Raw genomic sequence first — 26,610 nt, forward strand, 5'->3', positions numbered from 1 at the left:
CTTGACAAAAATACAAAATGTTAGAACAATTTAATGTGACTTTCAATCTTACAGTATTTCTATTTGCAGATGATGGCAAAGGGTTTCATTTTGATGAAAGCAAAGACTTTACCTTCCATGAGTTTGCTGAAAAGCTCTGGACAGGTGGAGGGAATGGGAAGGGCCAGTTTATTCATAGCCACTCCATAAGCCACAGCCAGCCCATCGATCCCTCTGAATGGAACTTCTCCTGTCAGCAGTTCCCACAACAACACTCCGTAACTAAGAACAAGAAGATTCTTGGTTAAAAAAAAAGATTAAAAGCAGTTGTAGAATATATTGTAATATTTAAAGCAGTGATCTGCAAGTAGGCGATGTAATCTAACTCAACCATTTTTTATTATAATCACAGGAAATAACCAGGAAAGACCAGAGAAATCAGCAGAGAAATAAACAATTTCAGCACAAAACCTTAATTGTGCTTTCTCTCAAGTAGTAAGGCTGATAAAGATTTGACTTAAGTTTCACTTTTAAAACTAATGAATCTTTGATTATTCCAATTTAGAAAGAGGCAAATTAAATGGTAGAACTATACATCACAGAAACCGTCTGAGTCTATGTTGACCATCAAGTATCCATTTGCACTCATCCGATCAACACTAATCCCATTTTATTCTTGCCACATTCCCATCAACTCCCTCCCTCACTGGAAGCCACATACACTTACAATCTAGCCAATTAATTTTATATCCTTGGGTGTGGGAGGAAATCAGAACATTAGGAGAAAACCCAGGTGGTCACAGAGTGAACAAGCAAGCTCCACTCAGACAGCTCCAGCGGTTCACTGGAGCAATGAGGCATCAGCTCTGCTGGCTGTGCCACTGACCCACCCCAAGGGATAAACAAAGCAAAAAAAAAAGATATTGGTCTGTCAAACCATGAGCACAATTTTTAGGACAGAGCACAAAAGACTTTGGTTCAAACTGAGGAATAACAATAAAACAAAGTCCTTTGTAAGCCTTCTACTTATGAAATGCAATGGATCCTGGGTAAGACAGCAACAGGAAAATGACAGAATTACTTAATATGCATTTGGATATTGTGTTACGAGGTCCAGGGATACATCATTTTATATGGAGATGAATGGAGGTGGGCTGAACAATTTATCCATGTTCATCCTATTGGCTGGCACCATATCCTTTCAAAAATTCTGTCACTGATACTTAACCCAGGCTGTGAATCTATTTCATGCTCTAATTTTTGAAAATATCCATTCCTGCACAAGCCGTCTTTGAGATTTATACAAACATTGTTAGAATTAACATCAAAAACTGCACAATGCTGGAGGGATTATAAATAATCGCAAAACTACTTCTTATTGATCCACTCAACTCCCTGTTTTCATATCAGAGGTTTGGGAGTGAGCTTAGAGATAACAAGCCTGGGAAACATTGTTTGTAAGCTGATGTCCCCTCACAAACTAGCCTTGTTTTGATTTAGTACTGTGTGCCCCCCCTAAATTGCCTGAATCTACACTGGGTCTCCTGCACCATTAAGTGTCTCACTTGCCTCGTGGTAATGCTTTCTGACATTCTCAAAGTGTGAGATATTTAATATGGGTAGGGGCTGGTCCGGAAGACATTTAGAACAATGAAGTTCTGCAAGATATACAAAGTCAAGGAAGAATTAAAATGAAGAGAAAACCTACAAAATGGTCAGTGGGTGTAATACATAAGTTGAGCAGTGGAAATGGGGGAGACATTCATGGAAAAAGGAGAGGCGGGTTCAAGGGGTGAAGGAAGGAGGGGCAAGCAATCAGACAGAGAGATGGAAAAAAAGGAGAGTCAAGCGGATAGAGAGGGAACTAAATAGAAATTAAAGAGGAAGCAACATTTTAGATACTTTCCCCAAGTTTAATCACCTCCTGGAACAACTGTAGCTTCCAAGAATACCTTCAGGTCAAAAATATTCATAAATATTTCTTAACTGATCCAATAATATCATTGTACTTTCTGTGATCCAGCACATACTCAAAGTTTTGTGTTGTCTCAGTTAGAGGCATGAGAGAGAGATAGAGATAGATAGATAGAGAGAGAGAGAGAGAGAGATAAAGAGATAGAGAGAGGGAGAAAGAAAGAAAAAACACTCTTGGACACATGGATGCCAACCAGTGTCCCAAACACTGGCTGTTCATTGTATGCAGTTCCATGCAGCATGTTCAGTTTTTCAAAACACCAGGCAATATGTGGATTACACTCATTTGTATGTTCTTCCAGACCCTCAGTCTCATAATCAACAGCAGTATTTTAATGCCTGTTACCTAACCTCAGTCACTGCAGGGCTCAAATATTTATATTGGGTTCAAGGCAGGTAGAGTATACATGTAGATTAAATGTCCCAGTCCCCGTCAGGGAATGCGACACCCATCCAGGTCATCATTTGGAATGTGTGTGCCTCGGGACAAATCTTCAGTCTGTTCGATTTTGCAACTACTTCTAGGATGCACATGTAAGGAATTTCAAATGCCCAGAGCCTTAGTCAACTTGGGATCAGAGTGTCAAAATTGATTTTTTTAAAAAAAGCAACCCAGTGGTGCTGGTTGAGGAGCTGCTGCCTCACAGCACTAGTGACCCAGGTTCAATCCCAGAATACATGTGTTCTCATTGCAACTTCATTGGTTTGCCCTCAAATCTCAAAAACATCCAGACTGGTCAATTAACAATTCCAGCTGCTCTCAGCATAGGCACATGTGGAACCTGGGAGGGGTTAATGGCATTGAGGAATTAATAAAAGCTGGATAAGTCTCAAATCTTTTCTAGTCAATAATGACTTGTTGGGCTGTAGGATGCATTTCTTTCTGCATTACTCTTAGGACGCAGGTTGGGGTTGGACTGGCTGAGGCAAGGTGAATGACCTTTCACCCATGCAAATCATAACTTTTGACTTCAGCAAGTGGATTACACCAGTTACCACCGAATTTAATATCACCTAGTTTAAAAGCAAAGGACAAGCATCCTGTCATCAACCTTGTGATGTAGGTGGCTCAAGTGAGGGACTAGGACTGAAGGGCTGAACAAGGTGTCCAATCACTTTCATCTTCTCATCACCTCTTCAGTACATTCTTTTTATAATAAAAAAGAAATTGCAGTGGAAGTCTGCAGTACAAAAAATTAAGAAAGTGGGCTGATCATGGTGAAACGTCTAAGATCCTGAAAGAGAAATGACAGGGTAGATGTTGAGATATTTTCACAGGTTGGGGAGTCTCATGCAAAGAGAAGTTGTTACAAAACTATGAGAAGGAGGTGTGTTGGAACAACTTCTCAGATGATAAGGTTGATGATCCTCTAGAATTCCCTGCTCTGGAGAACTGTGGAGGCAGGATCAATGGAGGTATTTGGGGAAATGGTGCAGAAGAGATGAAGCTTGGGGCAGATTAAGCCTTGGTCACATTGAGTGAATGGGCAGGCTTAAGGGGCTGGATGATCAACACCTGCTCCAATTTTTCAACTACAACTACAGCCTGAAGATATGCACCACCAGCTTCTACCCTGCTGTTATAACACTATTAAATAGTTCCCTAGTATAATAAGATAGATTCTTTATTTTCTTCCCTGTTATGTTTACCTACACTCTACTTCCTCTGTAGCTGTTAGACTTTTATGTATTGTATAATTGTTCTACCTCAGTATGAAAAGTGTGCAAGACAGGGTCTTCACTGTATTGCAGTACATGTAACAAAAATAAACCAATTCCAACTAACTACAATTCCGTTTATATTCTCACAATCGGGTCCATTATCACCAGCATGCATTGTGAAATTTATTAACTTAGCAGCAGCAGTTCAATGCAATACATAATAACATAGAGGGAAGCAGAAATAAGTAAATCAATTACAGTAAGTACATATATATGCATATTGAACAGATTAAAAACAGTGCAAAAACAAATAATATACATTTTTAAAAAGTAAAGTCGTGTTCATGGGTTCAATGTCCATTTAGGAATCATATGGCAGAGAGTAAGAAGTTGTTTCTAAATTACTGAGTGTGTGCCTTCTGGCGTCTGTACCTCTTTCCTGGCAGAAACAATGAGAAGGAGGCATGTCCTGGGTGATGGTGGTCCTTAATAATGGATATCGCTTTTCTGAGGCATTGCTCCTTGAAGATGTCTTGAGTACTATGGAGGCTAGTACCCAAGATGCAGCTGACTAATTTTACAACTTTCTGTAGCTTCTTTCAGTCCTGTGCAGTAGCCTCCACCCCACCACCCACACACCAGTCAGTGATGCAGCCGGTCAGAATGCACGGTATATCTATCGAATTTTTTTGAGTATTTTAGTTGACAAACCAAATCTCTTCAAGCTCCTAATGAAATATAGCCACTGTCTTGTGTTCTTTATAATTGCATCGATATGTTGGGTCTAGGCTAGATTCTCAGAGATATTCTAACATAATTTCAGCAATGGATGATTTGGGGAACTTGTGAAATTTCAGTGACTTATACAGTGAAATTCAGAACATTTTTAATGGCTTCAGCGTTTCTGTTCTACGAAAAGAACTCAAAAAACCCCACCATCTGCCCATGCCTGCATCCATCCCTAATCACTTCGGTCTGTGGAAATTAAGAAATTCATCCCTACCTCATTCCACTCTTCAACATTCCATCAAACAAGACAGCATACCCTCTCCCAATCCCTCCCCTTTTCAATACAGGTGATATTGTTGGTTAAGGGGAGATGAACACAGGCAAAGGACAGCACCATACCTCCAGACATCGCTTCCTTTGGAGAACATGGAAGACCGGATCACCTCTGGAGCCATCCAGGCATAGGTGCCTGCCGCACTCATTTTGGTTGTCTTGTGGCACTCACGTGCCAGGCCAAAGTCCGTGATCTTCAGGGTTTTGTTACTCAGCCCATCATTTTCCAGCTTCTCGCGGATCAGAACTAGGAGAGGAATGAAACAGCAAGAATATTTTTAGCATGAACACAGCCACCTTTTCAAATACAGCCAGATGCTTGTGTGCAAAGAATCTGTGCAGGGTGTGGCTGCAAGTGTGTACAAACCACTCTGCTGCCTCAGATCCCATCACTCTTGATGAAGCGCAGGAGAGTTTTCATCATGTGCCGGCCAATATTCACAGCTTGGCCATTAAGAGCAATGACTAACCTGTCTCCGTTTTTGTTTTCATGGGATATTGCTATGTGCAAGGTAGTGAGCTGTCAACCCCACTCAACCAGCCTAACAGCTACTGTCGGTCAATGCAATAAACGGAACGCAAAAAGGTCTCTGAAGGACCACAAGTACTGTGGAAAGTCTGACCTTCTGCTCCTACAGATACGGTGTCGCAAAATGTAAACTCCGTCAAGACCAACATCAGATAATTTTAAACAGATAGAGATGCTGCAGTTAGCTACAGATATGGAATCTTCACTCAGGCAGAAGAGGGTCACATTCCCAAAACTCGATACCTGTCTCCAATGCATGGCATGGACTGTGAAAGACTGTATCTGCCCTACAGCCCACATCATGCAGTGAATCAACATCACTAAAAGGAGAAATATAGACATCACTGACCACTTCTAACACAAGATGCCTCCTCTCAGTGGGATAACATCGGCTATCTAGTGATCTATTGGAGCAGATAACAGACCGAGATGCACATACATTCCCTTAAGGTTGCTCAGTTTTCAAATCAACACGGCTGCTCACCTTTCACATTATTACTGACACACTTTAATGCCGGTTAGTGAACAAGTGGGTTGGGAATTTCTTTGTAAATAGGGAGGAGGAGTATGCCATTTAAGATCAACACAAGAATTAAAGCTCAGTCTGAAAGCTAGGGATACTGGACATCAGGACAAAAAACAGGATTCTCACAACATAATGTAAAGGAGTCACTTTATGGTGCACTGATCTCCACAGAGCTCAGAGCACCAGCAGTGGATGTGTTTCCATGCCTCCTCAAGCGTTCTCCCAGAGGAGGAACTCTGTTCTGAGCCTCAGAATTGACCTGCCGAGTATTACAAGTATTTTCCATTTCCGTTGCTTGTAATTATTCTTGGCAAGAGCAACAGAGAAGTGGGAAGTTTGCATCACAATGTCACCTTTTTTTAAGCAGTGTGGCATTGCTATCTAAAATGGGAATCAGAGAGTACACAGAAAGAAGAGCAAATAGGCACTTTAACCAAGGATTCCCATTTCGAATCAGGATACAAAGACCATTGCTTAACAGCAAGTCTATTAGCATTGGGTCAAAAAGGGGTCAGACTTGATGAGATGACTCTCACAAATGAATAACCTGACAACTGTTCAACAAGGATCAGTTGCAGACAACCATGGAAATGTTTCTCAAGTCCCTGTCCTTCAGAGGCAGAAAAGATTTCAAAGAAAATTACATGAGATTCAAAACTATTCATTCTTTCTCAAGGAGATATAACAAGCTTTATTCTCAGCACTCCAGGACCATTATGGTCACACCAGTCTGTAATATTTCCAGGTGGCTGCAGTCTGGCTCACTGCTGTGAAACCCTGCAGCCCGATGATGGCTGGCTCCAGCAGCCTGTCAGATCAGGCTGACTAAGCAGAAGTACACAGAACCTAGCAGTCAGCACTGACGGTAGAAGCACCTTCACAGACCATGGGATATCATCAACAACCAGTCACCTCCAGCGAGGCCAAATCCACAGTGGCAAGACCAAGCTCACTGACTGAGAAGAAACAAAATTAGAAATGATGCTAGAAGCTCCATCTGCTGTAGAGACTAAAAGATGCAGAGTCAAAATGGTAAAACCTGTCTCTTCCCATAATCGTAAACTAAATTAACTACTCGGAGTAATTATTTTACAAAATTTAGTTCATTAACTTCTAGAGTTGCTAGCAATTTGGGAACCCTTAGGAAGAGCTGTGATGTGAAATAGATCCATTCTTAGCAAGTCTCAGTGGAGGCTCAGTCACAGTGATTAATAGATGGTCAACATAACGTCAGTATAAGCATCACAAATTTCTGCTGCAAACCAGAGGATGAATGCTCAGGTTGTTTAGTTTCCTGAGAATAACCTTAGTTAGAATCAGGTTATTGCCTTAGATCCACAGAGCTTAACCAGTGAAAGACCCATGGTGGATCCAGACTCTGGGCAGAACCTCAATGCATACTTATTTGCAGTTTCCAATTATTTTGCAGATTTGTCCTGTGGATAGCAGACTGTTTGACAAGCCCCATCATTCAAAATATTACCCCATTCCCTTAACCATTAATGGACATCTGATAAACTACCGCCTACACAATCTTTAGCTCTTTGCGTGGAACTAAGCTCAAAAGCTGCTGATTTGGCTGCGATTCGATAGAATTCCACTAGGTGGAAGTGAAAGAATATATTTATTTTCTCCACCAGGCAGTGTTAACTTTAATGCTGATTGGTTCAAACTGTAGATCAGTATTATCCCCATGAATTGCCAGTTAACCTCTGAGTTAAGGTGGCTGTGTCCTCAAACACCTGTCCAGAGACCAAAGCACATAGTTCAAGGCTGACTAGTAATTGGAGAATGCCATTTTGTCAGAGGTGAACTCAGCCTATAACACAAAACATAGCAGGAATATAAGCCATTCAGCCCTATGTATACCATTCATTAAAAAATATGGCTGATCTTTTACCTTGGTACATTTCCCTCAGTTCTCTACATTTATAAAAATTTATTAACGTACTCAGTGACAGGGTCTCCAGAACCCTCCTGGGTAGAACAATGGAAAAATTACCCTCCGAACAAAAAAAAATTTCTTCTCACTCAGGTTGACCCTTTATTCTGATATTGCAACCCCTGGTTCCAAAACCTCAGGAAACCTCATCTCTGCATCTAACTTGTCAAGACCCTTAAGAATTTTGTACATTACAATGGGATTCCACTCTCCTCTAAACTGGAGTGAGTGTAGATCCAATCTATTTAATCTCTTCTCATACAGCAAAGCCACAATCTTCAGAATCGATCGTGGCAAACCTTCACAGACTCTCTCTGTTGCAAGTGCATCCGCCCTTCACAGGAGACCAGACAGATACACAATCTTCCCAATGCAAAGGCTCCGCTTTGATATTCAAATCCACTGTGTTAATCATTTGGCTTCCTAATAGCTTGGGCACTTTCCTTTTATCTTTTATATTGATTCATGAACAAGGACACCCCAGTCCGTGCAAATACCTTTCCAGTATCTGAAAAACACCACAGCTTTCTATCTCTTATTACCAAAGAGGATGATCTCTCATTTTCCTATATTATATTCCAATCACTGTGGCCTTATCCATCTGCATTCCATGAAACCTCTCCATATTCTTTGAGTGGCATTATAATGAAAACCCCTAGTTTTGGTTTTGAAAGCCTTTTATCTGACAACATCATTAAAGCAAATTATCTGGTGACTTACACTTAGCTATTTATGGGGCTTCAATGTGCAATAAATGGGTACTGTATTGAAACAGAAGTGGTTCAAGAGCCATGAGGAGGAAATAGTTTCAACAAAACAAAATACCCCAGTACCCAAGGGGCAGGCAATAGTGAGATCCAACCAGAGGAAATCAAGCTATCATCTCATGATAAACAGTGGCATTACCATAACTGAATCCCCCACTAAACACAACCCTAGGGTTACCATTAATCAGGAAATGAGATGGAGTGGCCATATGTGTAAAGTGGCTACAAAAACAAGTCAGAGGCTAGAAATCCTGTGGCAAATAACTTACCTCCTAACTCCCCAAAATATGTTCACCATCTGGAAGGTTCATCAGGAGTGTGATGGAATACCCTCCACTCACCTGGATGAGGGATTCAACAGATACAAAGCTCAGTGCCATAAAGAATATAGCAGCCTATTTGACAGGCTCCCCATCCACAACTATTCACTCACTCCCTGTTTGACAGTTTCCTCATCCACAACCGTTCACTGACTCCCTGTTTGACAGTTTCCTCATCCACAACCGTTCACTCACTCCCTGTTTGACAGTTTCCGCATCCACAACCGTTCACTCACTCCCTGTTTGACAGTTTCCCCATCCACAACCGTTCACTCATTCCCTGTTTGACAGGCTCCCCATCCACAACCGTTCACTCACTCACTGTTTGACAGTTTCCTCATCCACAACTGTTCACTCACTCCCTGTTTGACAGGCTCCCCATCCACAACCATTCACTCACTCCCTGTTTGACAGTTTCCCCATCCACAACCGTTCACTCACTCCCTGTTTGACAGGCTCCCCATCCACAACCGTTCACTCACTCCCTGTTTGACAGGCTCCCCATCCACAACCGTTCACTCACTCCCTGTTTGACAGTTTCCTCATCCACAACTGTTCACTCACTCCCTGTTTGACAGGCTCCCCATCCACAACCGTTCACTCACTCCCTGTTTGACAGTTTCCCCATCCACAACCGTTCACTCACTCCCTGTTTGACAGGCTCCTCATCCACAAGCATTCACTCACTCCCTGTTTGACAGTTTCCCCATCCACAACCGTTCACTCACTCCCTGTTTAACAGTTTCCTCATCCACAACCGTTCACTCACTCCCTGTTTGACAGGCTCCCCATCCACAACCGTTCACTCACTCTCTGTTTGACAGGCTCCCCATCCACAACCGTTCACTCACTCTCTGTTTGACAGGCTCCCCATCCACAACTGTTCACTCACTCCCTGTTTGACAGTTTCCTCATCCACAACTGTTCACTCACTCTCTGTTTGACAGGCTCCTCATCCACAACCGTTCACTCACTCCCTGTTTGACAGGCTCCCCATCCACAACCGTTCACTCACTCCCTGTTTGACAGTTTCCTCATCCACAACCGTTCACTCACTCCCTGTTTGACAGTTTCCTCATCCACAACCGTTCACTCAGTCCCTGTTTGACAGTTTCCTCATCCACAACCATTCACTCACTCCCTGTTTGACAGTTTCCTCATCCACAACCGTTCACTCACTCCCTGTTTGACAGTTTCCTCATCCACAACCGTTCACTCACTCCCTGTTTGACAGTTTCCTCATCCACAACCGTTCACTCACTCCCTGTTTGACAGGCTCCCCATCCACAACCGTTCACTCACTCCCTGTTTGACAGTTTCCTCATCCACAACCGTTCACTCACTCCCTGTTTGACAGTTTCCTCATCCACAACCGTTCACTCACTCCCTGTTTGACAGTTTCCTCATCCACAACCGTTCACTCAGTCCGTTTGACAGTTTCCTCATCCACAACCATTCACTCACTCCCTGTTTGACAGTTTCCTCATCCACAACCATTCACTCACTCCCTGTTTGACAGTTTCCTCATCCACAACCATTCACTCACTCCCTGTTTGACAGTTTCCTCATCCACAACCATTCACTCACTCCCTGTTTGACAGTTTCCCCATCCACAACCGTTCACTCACTGCCTGTTTGACAGGCTCCTCATCCACAAGCATTCACTCACTCCCTGTTTGACAGGCTCCCCATCCACAACCGTTCACTCACTGCCTGTTTGACAGTTTCCCCATCCACAACCGTTCACTCACTCCCTGTTTGACAGGCTCCTCATCCACAAGCATTCACTCACTCCCTGTTTGACAGTTTCCCCATCCACAACCGTTCACTCACTCCCTGTTTGACAGGCTCCCCATCCACAACCGTTCACTCACTCTCTGTTTGACAGGCTCCCCATCCACAACCGTTCACTCACTCTCTGTTTGACAGGCTACCCATCCACAACTGTTCACTCACTCCCTGTTTGACAGTTTCCTCATCCACAACTGTTCACTCACTCCCTGTTTGACAGGCTCCCCATCCACAACCGTTCACTCACTCCCTGTTTGACAGGCTCCTCATCCACAACCGTTCACTCACTCCCTGTTTAACAGTTTCCCCATCCACAACCGTTCACTCACTCTCTGTTTGACAGGCTCCCCATCCACAACTGTTCACTCACTCCCTGTTTGACAGTTTCCTCATCCACAACCGTTCACTCACTCCCTGTTTGACAGTTTCCTCATCCACAAGCATTCACTCACTCCCTGTTTGACAGTTTCCTCATCCACAACCATTCACTCACTCCCTGTTTGACAGTTTCCTCATCCACAACCGTTCACCCACTCCCTGTTTGACAGTTTCCTCATCCACCATTCACTCACTCCCTGTTTGACAGTTTCCTCATCCACAACCGTTCACTCACTCCCTGTTTGACAGTTTCCTCATCCACAACCGTTCACTCACTCCCTGTTTGACAGTTTCCTCATCCACAACTGTTCACTCACTCCCTGTTTGACAGGCTCCCCATCCACAACCGTTCACTCACTCCCTGTTTGACAAGCTCCCCATCCACAACCGTTCACTCACTCCCTGTTTGACAGTTTCCTCATCCACAACTGTTCACTCACTCCCTGTTTGACAGGCTCCCCATCCACAACCGTTCACTCACTCCCTGTTTAACAGTTTCCGCATCCACAACTGTTCACACACTGCCTGTTTGACAGGCTCCTCATCCACAAGCATTCACTCACTCCCTGTTTGACAGGCTCCCCATCCACAACCGTTCACTCACTGCCTGTTTGACAGTTTCCCCATCCACAACCGTTCACTCACTCCCTGTTTGACAGGCTCCTCATCCACAAGCATTCACTCACTCCCTGTTTGACAGTTTCCCCATCCACAACCGTTCACTCACTCCCTGTTTGACAGGCTCCCCATCCACAACCGTTCACTCACTCTCTGTTTGACAGGCTCCCCATCCACAACCGTTCACTCACTCTCTGTTTGACAGGCTACCCATCCACAACTGTTCACTCACTCCCTGTTTGACAGTTTCCTCATCCACAACTGTTCACTCACTCCCTGTTTGACAGGCTCCCCATCCACAACCGTTCACTCACTCCCTGTTTGACAGGCTCCTCATCCACAACCGTTCACTCACTCCCTGTTTAACAGTTTCCCCATCCACAACCGTTCACTCACTCTCTGTTTGACAGGCTCCCCATCCACAACTGTTCACTCACTCCCTGTTTGACAGTTTCCTCATCCACAACTGTTCACTCACTCTCTGTTTGACAGGCTCCTCATCCACAAGCATTCACTCACTCCCTGTTTGACAGTTTCCTCATCCACAACCATTCACTCACTCCCTGTTTGACAGTTTCCTCATCCACAACCGTTCACCCACTCCCTGTTTGACAGTTTCCTCATCCACCATTCACTCACTCCCTGTTTGACAGTTTCCTCATCCACAACCGTTCACTCACTCCCTGTTTGACAGTTTCCTCATCCACAACCGTTCACTCACTCCCTGTTTGACAGTTTCCTCATCCACAACTGTTCACTCACTCCCTGTTTGACAGGCTCCCCATCCACAACCGTTCACTCACTCCCTGTTTGACAAGCTCCCCATCCACAACCGTTCACTCACTCCCTGTTTGACAGTTTCCTCATCCACAACTGTTCACTCACTCCCTGTTTGACAGGCTCCCCATCCACAACCGTTCACTCACTCCCTGTTTGACAGTTTCCTCATCCACAACCGTTCACTCACTCCCTGTTTGACAGTTTCCTCATCCACAACCGTTCACTCACTCCCTGTTTAACAGTTTCCGCATCCACAACTGTTCACACACTCCCTGTTTGACAGTTTCCCCATCCACAACCGTTCACTCACTCCCTGTTTGACAGGCTCCCCATCGACAACGGTTCACTCACTCCCTGTTTGACAGTTTCCTCATTCACAACCGTTCACTCACTCCCTGTTTAACAGTTTCCGCATCCACAACTGTTCACACACTCCCTGTTTGACAGTTTCCTCATCCACAACCGTTCACTCACTCCCTGTTTGACAGTTTCCTCATCCACAACCGTTCACTCACTCCCTGTTTGACAGTTTCCTCATCCACAACCGTTCACTCACTCCCTGCTTGACAGTTTCCTCATCCACAACCGTTCACTCACTCCCTGTTTGACAGTTTCCTCATCCACAACCGTTCACTCACTCCCTGTTTGACAGGCTCCCCATCCACAACCGTTCACTCACTCCCTGTTTGACAGTTTCCTCATCCACAACCGTTCACTCACTCCCTGTTTGACAGTTTCCTCATCCACAACCGTTCACTCACTCCCTGTTTGACAGGCTCCCCATCCACAAGCATTCACTCACTCCCTGTTTGACAGTTTCCTCATCCACAACCGTTCACTCACTCCCTGTTTGACAGTTTCCTCATCCACAACTGTTCACTCACTCCCTGTTTGACAGTTTCCTCATCCACAACCGTTCACTCACTCCCTGTTTGACAGTTTCCTCATCCACAACCATTCACTCACTCCCTGTTTGACAGTTTCCTCATCCACAACCATTCGCTCACTCCCTGTTTGACAGTTTCCTCATCCACAACCGTTCACTCACTCCCTGTTTGACAGATTCCTCATCCACAACCGTTCACTCAGTCCCTGTTTGACAGTTTCCCCATCCACAACCGTTCACTCACTGCCTGTTTGACAGGCTCCTCATCCACAAGCATTCACTCACTCCCTGTTTGACAGGCTCCCCATCCACAACCGTTCACTCACTGCCTGTTTGACAGTTTCCCCATCCACAACCGTTCACTCACTCCCTGTTTGACAGGCTCCCCATCCACAACGGTTCACTCACTCCCTGTTTGACAGTTTCCTCATCCACAACCGTTCACTCACTCCCTGTTTGACAGTTTCCTCATCCACAACCGTTCACTCACTCCCTGTTTAACAGTTTCCGCATCCACAACTGTTCACACACTCCCTGTTTGACAGTTTCCTCATCCACAACCGTTCACTCACTCCCTGCTTGACAGTTTCCTCATCCACAACCGTTCACTCACTCCCTGTTTGACAGTTTCCTCATCCACAACCGTTCACTCACTCCCTGTTTGACAGTTTCCTCATCCACAACCGTTCACTCACTCCCTGTTTGACAGTTTCCTCATCCACAACCGTTCACTCACTCCCTGTTTGACAGGCTCCCCATCCACAACCGTTCACTCACTCCCTGTTTGACAGTTTCCTCATCCACAACCGTTCACTCACTCCCTGTTTGACAGGTTCCTCATCCACAACCGTTCACTCACTCCCTGTTTGACAGGCTCCCCATCCACAAGCATTCACTCACTCCCTGTTTGACAGTTTCCTCATCCACAACCGTTCACTCACTCCCTGTTTGACAGTTTCCTCATCCACAACCGTTCACTCACTCCCTGTTTGACAGTTTCCTCATCCACAACCGTTCACTCAGTCCCTGTTTGACAGTTTCCTCATCCACAACCATTCACTCACTCCCTGTTTGACAGGCTCCCCATCCACAACCGTTCACTCACTCCCTGTTTGACAGTTTCCTCATCCACAACCATTCACTCACTCCCTGTTTGACAGTTTCCTCATCCACAACCGTTCACTCTCTCCCTGTTTGACAGGCTCCTCATCCACCATTCACTCACTCCCTGCTTGATAGGCTCCCCACCCACCTGGAGAGGGGGAGAGAGTGTTAGAGAGTGTTCAGCAGTGGGCACACACTAAAATCAAGAGCTAGAGTTTGCTATATGAAGGGAAAGGAAGATGAGAGAAGGACAAAGTGAAGACAGGAGTGACAGTGCCAATTTATAACCTGTGCCTCCACACATAGGTGCTTTATTCTAAATGTCAGGCATGAATGTTGGGGAACTCAAACCACAGGGTATTAAGTCACTGGATATTGTGAAAATGTACAAAATCACAAAGGTGTTTATTCTTTTTATTGTAGTGGGCAGAAGAAATATCACAGAATTATTTCTTCATTTAAAAATGGCTCATCCTTGGTTTTTTATGATTTTAATTTGTGGTGGGATCCCTTCTACTTAAAGGTATTGTTATTCATCTCTTTATAAACCGGATGATAAAACTATTTTATTTGCCTTGGTAATTCAGAGGCACACAGCCGAGATAAATGCAATAACATATGAAAGCAGTGGCTAAATGTCATTCGATTAAATGTCAAGTGATTCAGTTGGTGTCATGTGGGTACATCTCTTCTGATGAAATGTGACATGGTAAAATTTTCGGAACAAACCAATATTGTTCTGAGAAATACAACATTGAATTTTGCTCCTTTTATTTTCTATGAATTCATTTTCTCTCTATTTGGTTTGAAAGCAGCCCTGGTCACCTTTATCCAGCTGGAAGATTTCTTTCGACATTAAGTCTTCATTATCAACGGGAGTATGGAAGTGCAATCATTTCACTGATGACAAAAAACATGGATACCATTCAGGGTTCCTCTTTGTTGACAATACACCAACAAATGAACAGATACTGAAATGGGTCTCGTGTATGGCACATACCCATTGCACCAGTGAATGGAATAGAAGTTTTAAGATGATGGACTGCTTTGTTCTGGGTGTTGCTAAGATCCTTGAATCAGCACCATCTAAATAAGAGATAGGTATTCCATCATGCACCTGATTTGTACCTTGTAGGAAAATAAAAGACTTGAGAGGAACCAAGTTACTCACCTTATCCACATACCTACAAGTACAAGTGATTCCAGGATGTTATTGGTAGAGAATTTAATAAAGGTAACACCATCAAATATTAAGAGGAGGAAGTCAGTTATTGTTGAGTAAGGTAGTCATGTTGTCCTGACTTGCCATTAAGAAGCCCACGCCTTGAACTAGCTGTATCTGAACATGAACATTATCTGAGAAGGTAAAATGAAATCAGTGTTCAACCTTTCATGAACTTTCTCAATTCTGAACTTCATTGGAAAGAAGGTCATTGATGTAGCAGCTGAAGATGGCTGGGATATTTTCCATGGGCTGTAGTAATTGTTCTCCGATATTCACAATATTGCTTTGTTCCAGATACGAGACCGGCATGCAAATAGCTTACCCCCTCATTCTTACTGACTATAGTTTTACCCCATCTCCATCTTTCAAGTCAAGTCAAGTTTATTTATATAGCACATTTAAAAACAACCCACGTTGACCAAAGTGCTGTACAGATCAGAGCAGATAGCTAAAGTCACAAATGCAAACACAGACATAGCTATACAAGACAAACAGCTTATAGGGACAAAAGAAACAACACATGACCCTAGGCACAAGCCAAAAATCAGCCACATCAGAAGGATTCAAACGCTAGCGAATAAAAGTAAGTTTTGAGCCTGGACTTAAAAGAGTCAATGGAGGGGGCAGATCTGATAGGGAGGGGAATGCTGTTCCATGGTCTAGGGGTTGCAATAGCAAAGGCGCAGTCACCCCTGAGCTTAAATTTAGATCGCGGGACAGCCAGGAGCCCCAAGTCAACCGACCTGAGGAACCTGGAAGTAGAATAAGAGGTTAGAAAGTCTGCGATATAGGAGGGGGCCAGCCCACTTAGGGCTTTATAGACAAACAGGAGAATCTTAAAATCAATTCTAAACCATACTGGTAGCCAGTGGAGGGAGGCCAGGATAGGAGTAATATGGTCCCTCTTCTAGGTACCTGTCAGGAACCTGGCTGCGGCGTTCTGGACCAGTTGCAGGCGGGACAGGGACGACTGACTAATCCCAGTATACAGGGAGTTGGAGTAGTTCAAACGGGAGGATGCTGTGTGGATGACTTTCTCGAGATCTTTGAAAGAGAGAAACTGCTTGATTTTGGCAATAGTAGGAAGCTGGAAAAAACTGGCTTTTACTACTGCATTAACTTGTTTGTCAAACTTAAAGGTAGAATCAAATATCACATCAAGGTTTTTGACATGGGATTTGACAAGGGTGGACAGGTTACCAAGACTGTTGGTGATCGCTTTGATGGAGTCAGGAGGGCCAAGTAGGACAACTTCAGACTTGCGTTCATTCAGCCGTAGGAAGTTTTGTGCCATCTGTTATGATCCCAGCCCCCTCCTTCCTGAGAATCGCAAGATCGCTATTAATTCGGGTCTTGGACCCAGGAAATGAGAGAGAATCCTCAGAAAGACAACGCAACGGATTTTGACCATTGTTTCTTGGAGACACCTTTGTGGATTGCGACTCTATGCTACGTGCCAGCTATCATGCTACGTGGACACCCTCGGGCAATGTGGGGTGGGGATTGTATCACCCCACCTTGATTGACATCTACAACTCTGCAAGGCAAGATAAAAAGGGGGCTGCAGGAGGCGGTACCCCAGCGACGCACCAAAAGGAGACACCATCGCTCATCGCTCCCGTGATAACGGGAAGCTATTCGGAAGCCACGTGTGGTTCGTTTCCCCTAGCCTGGGGAACGAGTGGCTGATAACACCGAAACGGACTTCAAACTGACAACGGGGAACCCACGTTCCCGATTCAACGGTTTGAGTCCAAAAGGCTGGCAAGTTTATTTTCTCACCAAAACTCTCTCTCTCACTCCAACAAGTGAAACACAGCGGTCCCCAAAAGGCTAAAGCCTGCATGAACTGGCGAGACTTTTATATTTCCATCGGACAATATTTTTACCCCTAGACAAAACGATAGAGACACTTCTTATTGATGATTATTACTACACCCGCGCTTTAGATTGAGTATTGACGACGTAGATTATCTGAATGTTTGTCTTAACCTTACTTTTGTGCCCCTTTATAAATAAAAACGTTTAAAAATAGTACCATCAGACTTCAGCAGAACTCTCTATCTTTGCTGGTAAGTGACCCAGTTACGGGGTTCATAACACATCCAACACTTTATGTCCTCAAGGCAGTTCATGAGACTGGCTAGATTTGACTGGTCGTTTGGTTTCAGGGGGAGATAAAGCTGTGTGTCGTCAGCATAACAGTGGAAAGAAATGTCATATTTTTGAATGATTTGGCCAAGGGGAAGCATGTATATAGAGAAAAGAATGGGACCTAGGATGGAACCTTTTGGGACCCCACAGGAAAGACTAGCTGGGAGAGAGAAAATTTGCCTAAATTGACAGAGAGGCTTCTATATTTGAGGTAGGATATAAACCAGTTCAGGTCAGTGCCATCGACACCAAACCCGTACTGGAGACGGTCTATTAAAATGACGTGATCCACAGTATCGAACGCTGTGCTGAGGTCAAGAAGAATTACAATGGCAGAGTCACCTGAGTCAATAGAGAGGAGCAGATCATTATACACTTTCTGCAGGGCAGACTCTGTGCTATGATAAGTCTTAAAACCTGACTGAAATCTTTCCAAGAAGTTGTTTTGGTGTAAGTAGGGCAGCAATTGACTGACAATAACCTTTGCGAGAACCTTTGATAGGAATGGAAGTGTAGAAATAGGTCTGTAGTTTCTAGGTAAGGTAGGGTCTAAGCTGGGTTTTTTCAGGAGGGACTGGACCACGGCAAGCTTGAAGCAGGTTCAAACTGTACCAGTGGCCAGGGAGCTGTTAATAATAGAAAGGATGCCGGGACCGGCTATGTCAAAGACATCCTTCAAGAGGGCAGTGGGAACAATGTCATGGGGGCAGGTTGCAGGTTTCATGGTGGACACAATCTTTGTAATGAAGGGAAGCGTGATGGGTTGGAAGCAGTTCAGTTTAGATGAACAAACCAGTGAGACAGCTAGGTCACTGGTGGGGGAGAAATGTTCATTCTAATGTCCTCAACTTTGCTAATGAAGAATTTTAAAAATTCTTCGCACTTAGCAGGGGACACATCTAAGCTGATACTAGGGGCGGGACAACTGACAGAATTTATAGTGCCGAATAAGACCTTGGGATTATAAGACTTGTTAGAAATTAGGTCAGAAAAGTACTTTGCTCTCGCAGCTTTAACTGCTTCCTGATAGTTGTGAAGATTGTTTCTCAAAATTTCTAAAGAAATTTGAAGGTTATCACACTTCCACTTCCGTTCGGATATTCTGCACTCCCTCCTCAGGGCTCTGGTGGTGTCATTAGGTCAAGGCAAACCTTTAGGCTCAGGTTTTTTCAATTTAAAGGGAGCAACAGTATTCAGAATAGAAGAGCAGGTGGTACTAAATAAGGAAAGAAGTTCCCCAGTGCTGAGATGGGGAGCAGTAGCCTCAATAGTGCAGGTGTCGTGAGCAGCTATGAAAGCCTCAGGGAACTTATTAGCAGTCGAAGAGTTAATATAGCAAGAGTAAGGTACAGGATGATGAAATTTGATAGAGGAAAAAGGCAGAGATATATCAAACATAACAGCGCTATGATCCGACAGACAAGCATCAATTATTACTGCATTGCAGATTGGAAAACCAGACGATAAGACTAGGTCGAGTGTATGGCCTAGCTTGTGAGTGGGGCCGGTAATAAGCAGAGCAAGATTAAAAGATTCAATCACTTACGAGAGGCTTAGTGGGACAGCAAACATGAATATTAAAATCACCAAGAATCAGAACTCAATCAAAGTTGGGCAGAGTGTTTGTGAGGATGTCCGAAAATTGAGTAATAGAACCTTTATGTATTTTTGGTGGACGATACGCAAGTGCAATTAAGAGGGGATTGACCAGGCCGATTTTAATTAACTGCACCATGAAGCTGGAAAAATAATCAGAGCTCAGTAGACAGCAATTAAAATGTTTATTAAACAAAGCAGTTAGACCCCCTCCGTGTCCAGAGGGTCTAGGTGTTCTAAAAAAGTTACAGTCATCTGGACAGAGTTTAACAAGTGGAGCAAGCTCGCCAGTGCTTAGCCAGTAAGAAATCCAATCCTTGGGCAGTGAAAAAGTCATTGAGAATAAAAGTCTTATTGGATAAGGATCTCGCGTTGATCAGAGCCACTTTGACTGGGATAGCAGCACAATCTGACAACAGCTCCCTTGCCAGAGGGCGGAGGTTATGAAAGACTACTCCATCGCGATTCACAGATGCCCTGGCGGGGAGCCCGCAGGGCAGCAGTCCGGCAGCCAGACCCATGTCTGGGACAATCGGTCGGAGAAAGGTGTACCTGGTCTCAAGGGAGCGCTGACGAATGAAGCGATGTGGCCGACTAGGTCCAACATGGTCGAGCTGCAAAAGGTAGGCCGGTGCCAAGCGAGAGCGGGCAAAATTCCTCAGCTTAACCGAGGCGCCTGCACGTTTACTCCGCCTCCAAGCTCATCTCCATCTTTGGTATCTTAAGGCAAAGAGCTTCTCCTCTGGAATCTGGTACTTTTGGCTCAAGGCTGAAATGAGTTCCAACCATTGGGAGAACCAAAACCAAACGTAAGTGAGATTACTGGCAAGCAGGTAGTATCCGTTCATGTTCTCAGTGATTATTTCCCATCACCTTGCTCGTGATTAGGATAGGACATACTTGGAGATTTTTTTCCTCACCTATAACAGTGTCATTGCTTTTCTGGAACAGTTTGGCTGGAGTTCAACTAATCTAGAGCATGGATTATCAACATCTAACATCTAAAAGACACGTACGTTCGAATGCTGTTTATAGACTTCAGTTCAGCATTCAACACAATCATTCCTCGGAAACTGACTGGAAAGCTGAGCCTACTGGGCCTGAACACCTCCCTCTGCAACTGGACGTTGACTTCCTGACTAGGAGACCTCAGTCAGTTGGATTGGAAGCAGTATCTCCAACACCATCACACTGAACACGGGGGCCCCCCGGGGCTGTGTGCTCAGTCCACTGCTGTTCACTCTGCTGACCCACAACTGTGCTGCAACACACAGCTCGAACCACATCATCAAGTTCACCGATGGCTCGATCGTGGTGGGTCTCATCAGCAAGAACGACGAGTCAGCATACAGAGAGAAGGTGCAGCAGCTAACAGACTGGTGCAGAGCCAACAACCTGTCTCTGAATGTGAACAAAACAAAAGAGATGGTTGTTGACTTCAGGAGGGCATGGAACGACCATTCTCTGCTGAACATCGACGGCTCGATGGTAGAGATCATTAAGAGCACCAAATTTCTTGGTGTTCACCTGGTGGAGAATCTCACCTGGTCCCTCAACACCAGCTCCATAGCAGAGAAAGCCCAGCAGCGTCTCTACTTTCTGCGAAGGCTGAGGAAAGTCCATCTCCCATCCTCATCACATTCTACAGGGGTTGTATTGAAAGCGTCCTGAGCAACTGCATCACTGCCTGGTTCGGAAATTGCACCATCTCAGATCGCAAGACCCTGCAGTGGATAGTGAGGTCAGCTGTAAAGATTATCGGGGTCTCTCTTCCTGACATTACAGATATTTACACTACACACTGTATCAGCAAACCAAACAGCATTATGAAGGACCCCATGCACCCCTCATACAATCTCTTCTCCCTCCTGCCATCTAGGAAAAGGCACCGAAGCATTCGGGCTCTCACAACCAGACTATGTAACAGTTTCTTCCCCCAAGCCATCAGACTCCTCAATACCCAGAGTCTGGACTGACACTAACTTACTGCCCTCCACTGTGCCTATTGTCCTGTTTATTATTTATTGTAATGTCTGCACTGTTTTGTGCACTTTATATGGTCCTGGGTAGGCCTGTAGTCTAGTGTAGTTTTTTCTGTGTTGTTTTTACGTAGTTCAGTGTAGTTTTTGTACTGTTTCATGTAGCACCATGGTCCTGAAAAACATTGTCTCATTTTTTTTTCCTGTGTACTGTACCAGCAGTTATGGTCGAAATGACAATAAAAAGCGACTTGACTTGACTGGGATATTTAAGATCCAGAGCTTTGGATGTATCCTGTATAATCAGCCATTTTTCCTTGCACGCAGGACTGAATTGGCTAAATATTCCCTTCTATCATGGTCGAGACCTCAGGAAGTGGAACAACTGACATTTTGGGTGAGGAATGACTTTAAGATATTTTGATAAAACCAGCCATGAAAGTTTTCTGCACTGACACATACCACCAAGCTCAAGGAGAACTTCTATCTGCTGTTATGAGACTACTGAACAGACCTCTTGTACGAAAAGGACCCTGGACCTTACAGTCTACTTTGTTATGGCATTGCGCCTTATGTATGCCTGCACTGCACTTTCTCTATAACTGTAATGCCTTATTTTCTGCATTGTTATTGATTTTCCCTTGCAGCACCTCAACGGACTGATGTAATGAAATAACCTGTATGGATTGCATGCAGAACAAAGTTTTCTATGGTATCCGTGACAATAGCAAACCAATTACTAAGTTCAATGTTAACACATAGCAAGTAGTAGGTCATATCTAACCAATCTTATAGAATTTTTCAAGGAAGTTACCAGGAATGTTGATGAAGGCAGTGGATGTTGTCCATATGGGCTTTAGCAAGACACTTGACAAGCTGCTGTATTGGAGGTTGATTAAGAAGGTTTAGTCGCTCAGCATTCAGGATGAGGGAGTAAATTGGCTTCCACATTGACTCTGCAGGAGAAGCCAGAGAGTGGTAGTAAAGGGTTGCCTCTCTGACCAATATTCCCTCTAAGGTGTGAGTGTGTGTGTGGACACATCTTTTGCTAATAGCATGCAAGAGAATTTAAACTGCACACAAAAGGTTGTCGCCCTCTACCTCATTGTCATGTTCATTACATTTTATGATCATATACAATCACATTTCCTTTTCGGTTTCTGATGCGGACAGTGTTGACAATGTAGAGTTTGTGATGATTTGTCTGCAGATTTTAGAAATGGCTTTTTTGTATTGTTTTCATTGAAGAAATTATTCAGTGTGCATATTTCAGTGTCACTGGAACAAAAAAATTGCACAGCACAAGATTTTTGCACACACTGGTGATGCACCATCTATAACTCACGCTGAGACGTAGGAAACGAGGTATCGGCTTTTATTGACTGGAAGAATGAACAACACTACATCCTGGGGAATGAGGCAGAGCAACAGGCCACAGTCGCCTTTATACAGGGGTCTGTGGGAGGAGCCACAGGAGCAGTCAGCAGGGGTCTGTGGGAGGAGCCACAGGAGCAGTCCAGACAGGTATATCTAGTTCACCACAACTGGTCATTACAAATTAGAGGGAACATTGTCTCTTAATGGAGACCTGTGACTAGTTGTGTGCTGCAGGGATTGGTGATGGGTCCATTGTTGTCATCTATATCAATTATATTTATGATAATGCAGTGAAGTGGGTGAGTAAATTTGCAGATGACACCAGTATTGGGGGCCTAGTGGACAGTGAGAAAGGCAATCAAAGTTTGCAACAGAATATGAACCAGCTGAAAAAATGGGCTGAAAAATGGCAGATGGAATTTAATGTAGACAAGTGTGAAGTGTTGCACTTTGGGAGGATAAACCAGGATAGGACTTCAACAGCGAATGGTAGGGCACTGAAGAATGTGGTAGAACAGAGGGATCTGGGAATACAGATCAATAATTCCTTGAAAGTTGTGGCACTGGTGCATAGGGTAAGAAAGAGAGCTTTTGACACCTTGGCTTTCATAAGTCAAAGTAATGAGTACAAGAGTTGGGATGTTATGTTGAGGTTATACAAGACATTTGTGAGGCTTAACTTGGAGTATTTTCTGCAGTTCTGATCACCTACCTACAGGAAAGATACAATAAGATTGAAAGAGTGCAGAGAAGATTTACAAAGATGTTGCCAGGACTTGGGAACCTGCTTTTCCTGGAAGGCTGAATAAGCTTGGACTTTATTCCCTACAGTACAGGAGAATGAGGGGAGATCTAATACAAAATTAGGAGGGGTATAGATAGGTAACTGCAAACAGACACTTACCACTGAGGTTGTGTGAAACTAGAATTTGAGGACATGGGTCAAGGGTGAAAGGGAACACGAGGGAGAACTTCTTCACAGAGTGTGGTGAGAGTGTGGAACTGGCAGATATTGGTTCGATTTCAACATTTACGAGAAATTTGGGTAAGTACATGGATGGGAGAAGAATGAGGGCTATGACCTGGGTGCAAGTCAATAGTACTAGGCAGAATAATATTTTGGTATAGATTAGATGGACCGAAGGGCCTTTTTCTGCGCCATATTGTTCTATGATTCAAGGACTGTAAGTAGAATATGGTTTTTCCCTTGCAGGAGTTTGGATTTTAACCTTTGGGTCTTTCAAAGCAGGCTTGTGCAATATTCCCTCACTGCAAGGTTAATCTAGGTTAGATATTGTTTTAACAGTTGATAGGAACTGAAACAGTTTGCTCTTCCAATGCAAACAACGCTGTCTACAGATCAATAGATATAAATAGTTCAGAATTCCATCACTTTCTTGTTGTAGCGCTATTCAAGTCAAAACTGATCACTGAGCACAATTTTGTTGGTGCTTGTCCACATTATGAACTGCAATTCTGATTTTCTGAGTCCTCCCAGTTTCCTGTGGTCACAATGGAGTTAGACTAGTTACCCCCATACCCTTCAGAAAGTGAAAAACCAACATGGTAAAATGTGGAACAATGGGGGAAACTCTCAAACGTCAGACAACTGGAATAAGAAACAATTAACACTTTAGGTCTGAGAACCTTCAGCAAAGTGATGTGCCCCAACCTTGTTTCTCTTTCCACAGACTTTATCTAGCCTGCTGAGCATTTCTATTTTATTGTGTATTTCCAACATCTGTATTTTTATCTGATTTTCATGGTGAAATGGAGCAATACTAAAGTGACACACACAAAATGCTGGAGGAATTCAGCACGTTAGGCAGCAACTATAGAAATGAATGAACAGTCAACATTTCAGGCCATGGGATTGAGAGTAGAAATAGGAATTAAAATTGTTGGCTACTGGGAAATTTCTCTTTTGGTTGTTGGAGCGGAGGTGCTCAATAAAGCAGTTCCCAATTCATAGGAAGATCGGACACAATAGACATCCCAGCAGATTTGCAGGTGAAGTATTGCCTCACCTGGATAGGCCCTGAATGGACATGAGGGAGGTGTATGGGCAGGTATAGCATTTTGTCCACTTGCAGGGATAAGTGCGAGGAAGAAGATTAGTGGGGAGGGATGAATTGGTAAGGGAATCACAGAAGGAGCAACCCATGCAGAAAGCAGAGAGTTGGGGGAGGTAATGATGTGTTTGTTGGTAGGATCACTTTTGAGATGGCCTGGAAGGGAAAGCCTCATTTTGGAACAGTTGCAGTGGAGACAAAGGAACGGAGAAAAGGGAATACCATTTTTACAGGAGACAAGGTGGGAAGAGGTATAGTCAAGATAGCCTTGAGGTTCAGTAAGTTTATAAAAAATGTTGGTAGACAGCTTACTCTACAGATGGAGATGGAGAGATTCAACAAAGGGGAAGAGGTATCAGAAAAGGACCAAGTGAATTTAAGTGGAAATTGGAGGCAAAGTTGATGAAGCAGAACCAATGCAGTCATCAATGTAGATAATAAAGAGCTGAGAAGCATTACCAAAGAAGGCTTGGAATATGGACTGTTCTGCATAGCCAATGAAAAGGCAGGCATAGATGGAGCTCATGCAGGTGTGCATGGCTACCTCATATACTAAAACGGTTAAAATGGCTGAAACCAGTGACTGTGGAAGAAGCAGATGATGCCATATCTTACCACCACTCAGGAAACCCATGTTTGGCTTGGGATTTTGCAAATACGAATATTCAATCTTTGCATTGCCCCTACAAATAAAAATATTCTGTGGGTGCAGACTATGACAAACCTGATCCTTATTCACTCAACCATTTGTCTAAGTTGTTCTTAAATGATAACACCTTTGACTAATAAAAATTGGAAGGAGTCAAAAGAGAGTTGTCGAAAGTGGTAACAAATTTTGTCAGATAGATGAAAGTGTTAGTCGAGTAGATCACCCTGTTTTCCAATGTATTTGAACCATTTCTGACTCTTCTCTCCCTTTTCTGGATCTCTCTGTTTCCATCTCAGGAGACAATCTATCTACTTATTATAAAACCACCACTCTCACAGCTACCAAGACTGGACCTGTTTCTACTCTGTCCCTGTAAGGATGCCTCATCTTTCTCCCATTTTCTCCAGCTCCACTAAATCTACTCCCAAGGCATTCCAGGATATCAGAACTGTCTTCCTTCAGAAAATGTGGCTTCTCTTCTACTATTGTTCCCTTGTATTTCCTTCATTTCTTGAACTTTTGCTCTCACCATCCCTCTTCTAAACAAATATATAGTCCACTTAGTCCTCACATCATCATTCATCATTTCCACTGGCCGCAATGAGATCCCACCATTAACGTAATCTTTCCCTTCATTATCCCCTTCCACCTTCTGCTAGGACCACTCCCTCTGTGAGTCCTGGGTTTGTTCATCTCTCCCACTCACCCCTTTTTGAACTCCAGCACTTCCCCCTTTAACTGCTGGAAGTGGAACACATTTTCTTGCAGCTTTTCCCTCATAACCATCCAGATACTCAGAAAGCCCTTCCAAGTGAGCCAAAGATTCATGTGCACTTCCTCCACCCTTGGATACTACGTTTGGTGTTCTCAAGGCTACATTACTGAGGCTAATAATAGACAAAGTGGCCAACTTGCAGAGCACCTGCTCTCTGTCTACAATTGAGGCATCATGAGCTCCTGGTTGCATGCCATTGCAATTCTCATTTACATTCCCAAACCAACCTGTCCACCCTTGGCTTTCTCCACTTCCCAATGCAATCTAGAGGAACAACCTCTGAGCAGCCTACCTAATGGTAGGGACATCAAATTTTTTATTTTCAGATAAACTTCACCTTCTGTCTTCCCCTCTTTGACTCAAATGTCTCCTTCTAGTCCTCCCATTTTTGTCCTCTTTCCATTACCATTTCATCCCCTGACCCTCGATTGTACCCCTTCCTCTGCTGGTTCCAGCTACCTTCTG

General features: G+C 43.9%; 1 protein-coding gene across 1 annotated transcript in view; it reads right to left on the bottom strand.

Annotated features, from left to right (window-relative positions):
* The window catches only part of map3k9 (mitogen-activated protein kinase kinase kinase 9), a 158,674-nt gene that overhangs the window by 49,424 nt on the left and 82,640 nt on the right, over nucleotides 1-26,610 (bottom strand). Inside the window, exons 3-4 of the mRNA XM_073038023.1 lie at nucleotides 4,744-4,924; nucleotides 113-261 (exon numbers count right to left, since the gene is read on the bottom strand). Coding sequence (XP_072894124.1) covers nucleotides 113-261; nucleotides 4,744-4,924 — 330 coding nt within the window. The remainder of the gene's footprint in view (nucleotides 1-112; nucleotides 262-4,743; nucleotides 4,925-26,610) is intronic.

Source organism: Hemitrygon akajei, chromosome 3 (assembly GCF_048418815.1).
Source record: "Hemitrygon akajei chromosome 3, sHemAka1.3, whole genome shotgun sequence".
NCBI classification, from domain to species: domain Eukaryota; kingdom Metazoa; phylum Chordata; class Chondrichthyes; order Myliobatiformes; family Dasyatidae; genus Hemitrygon; species Hemitrygon akajei.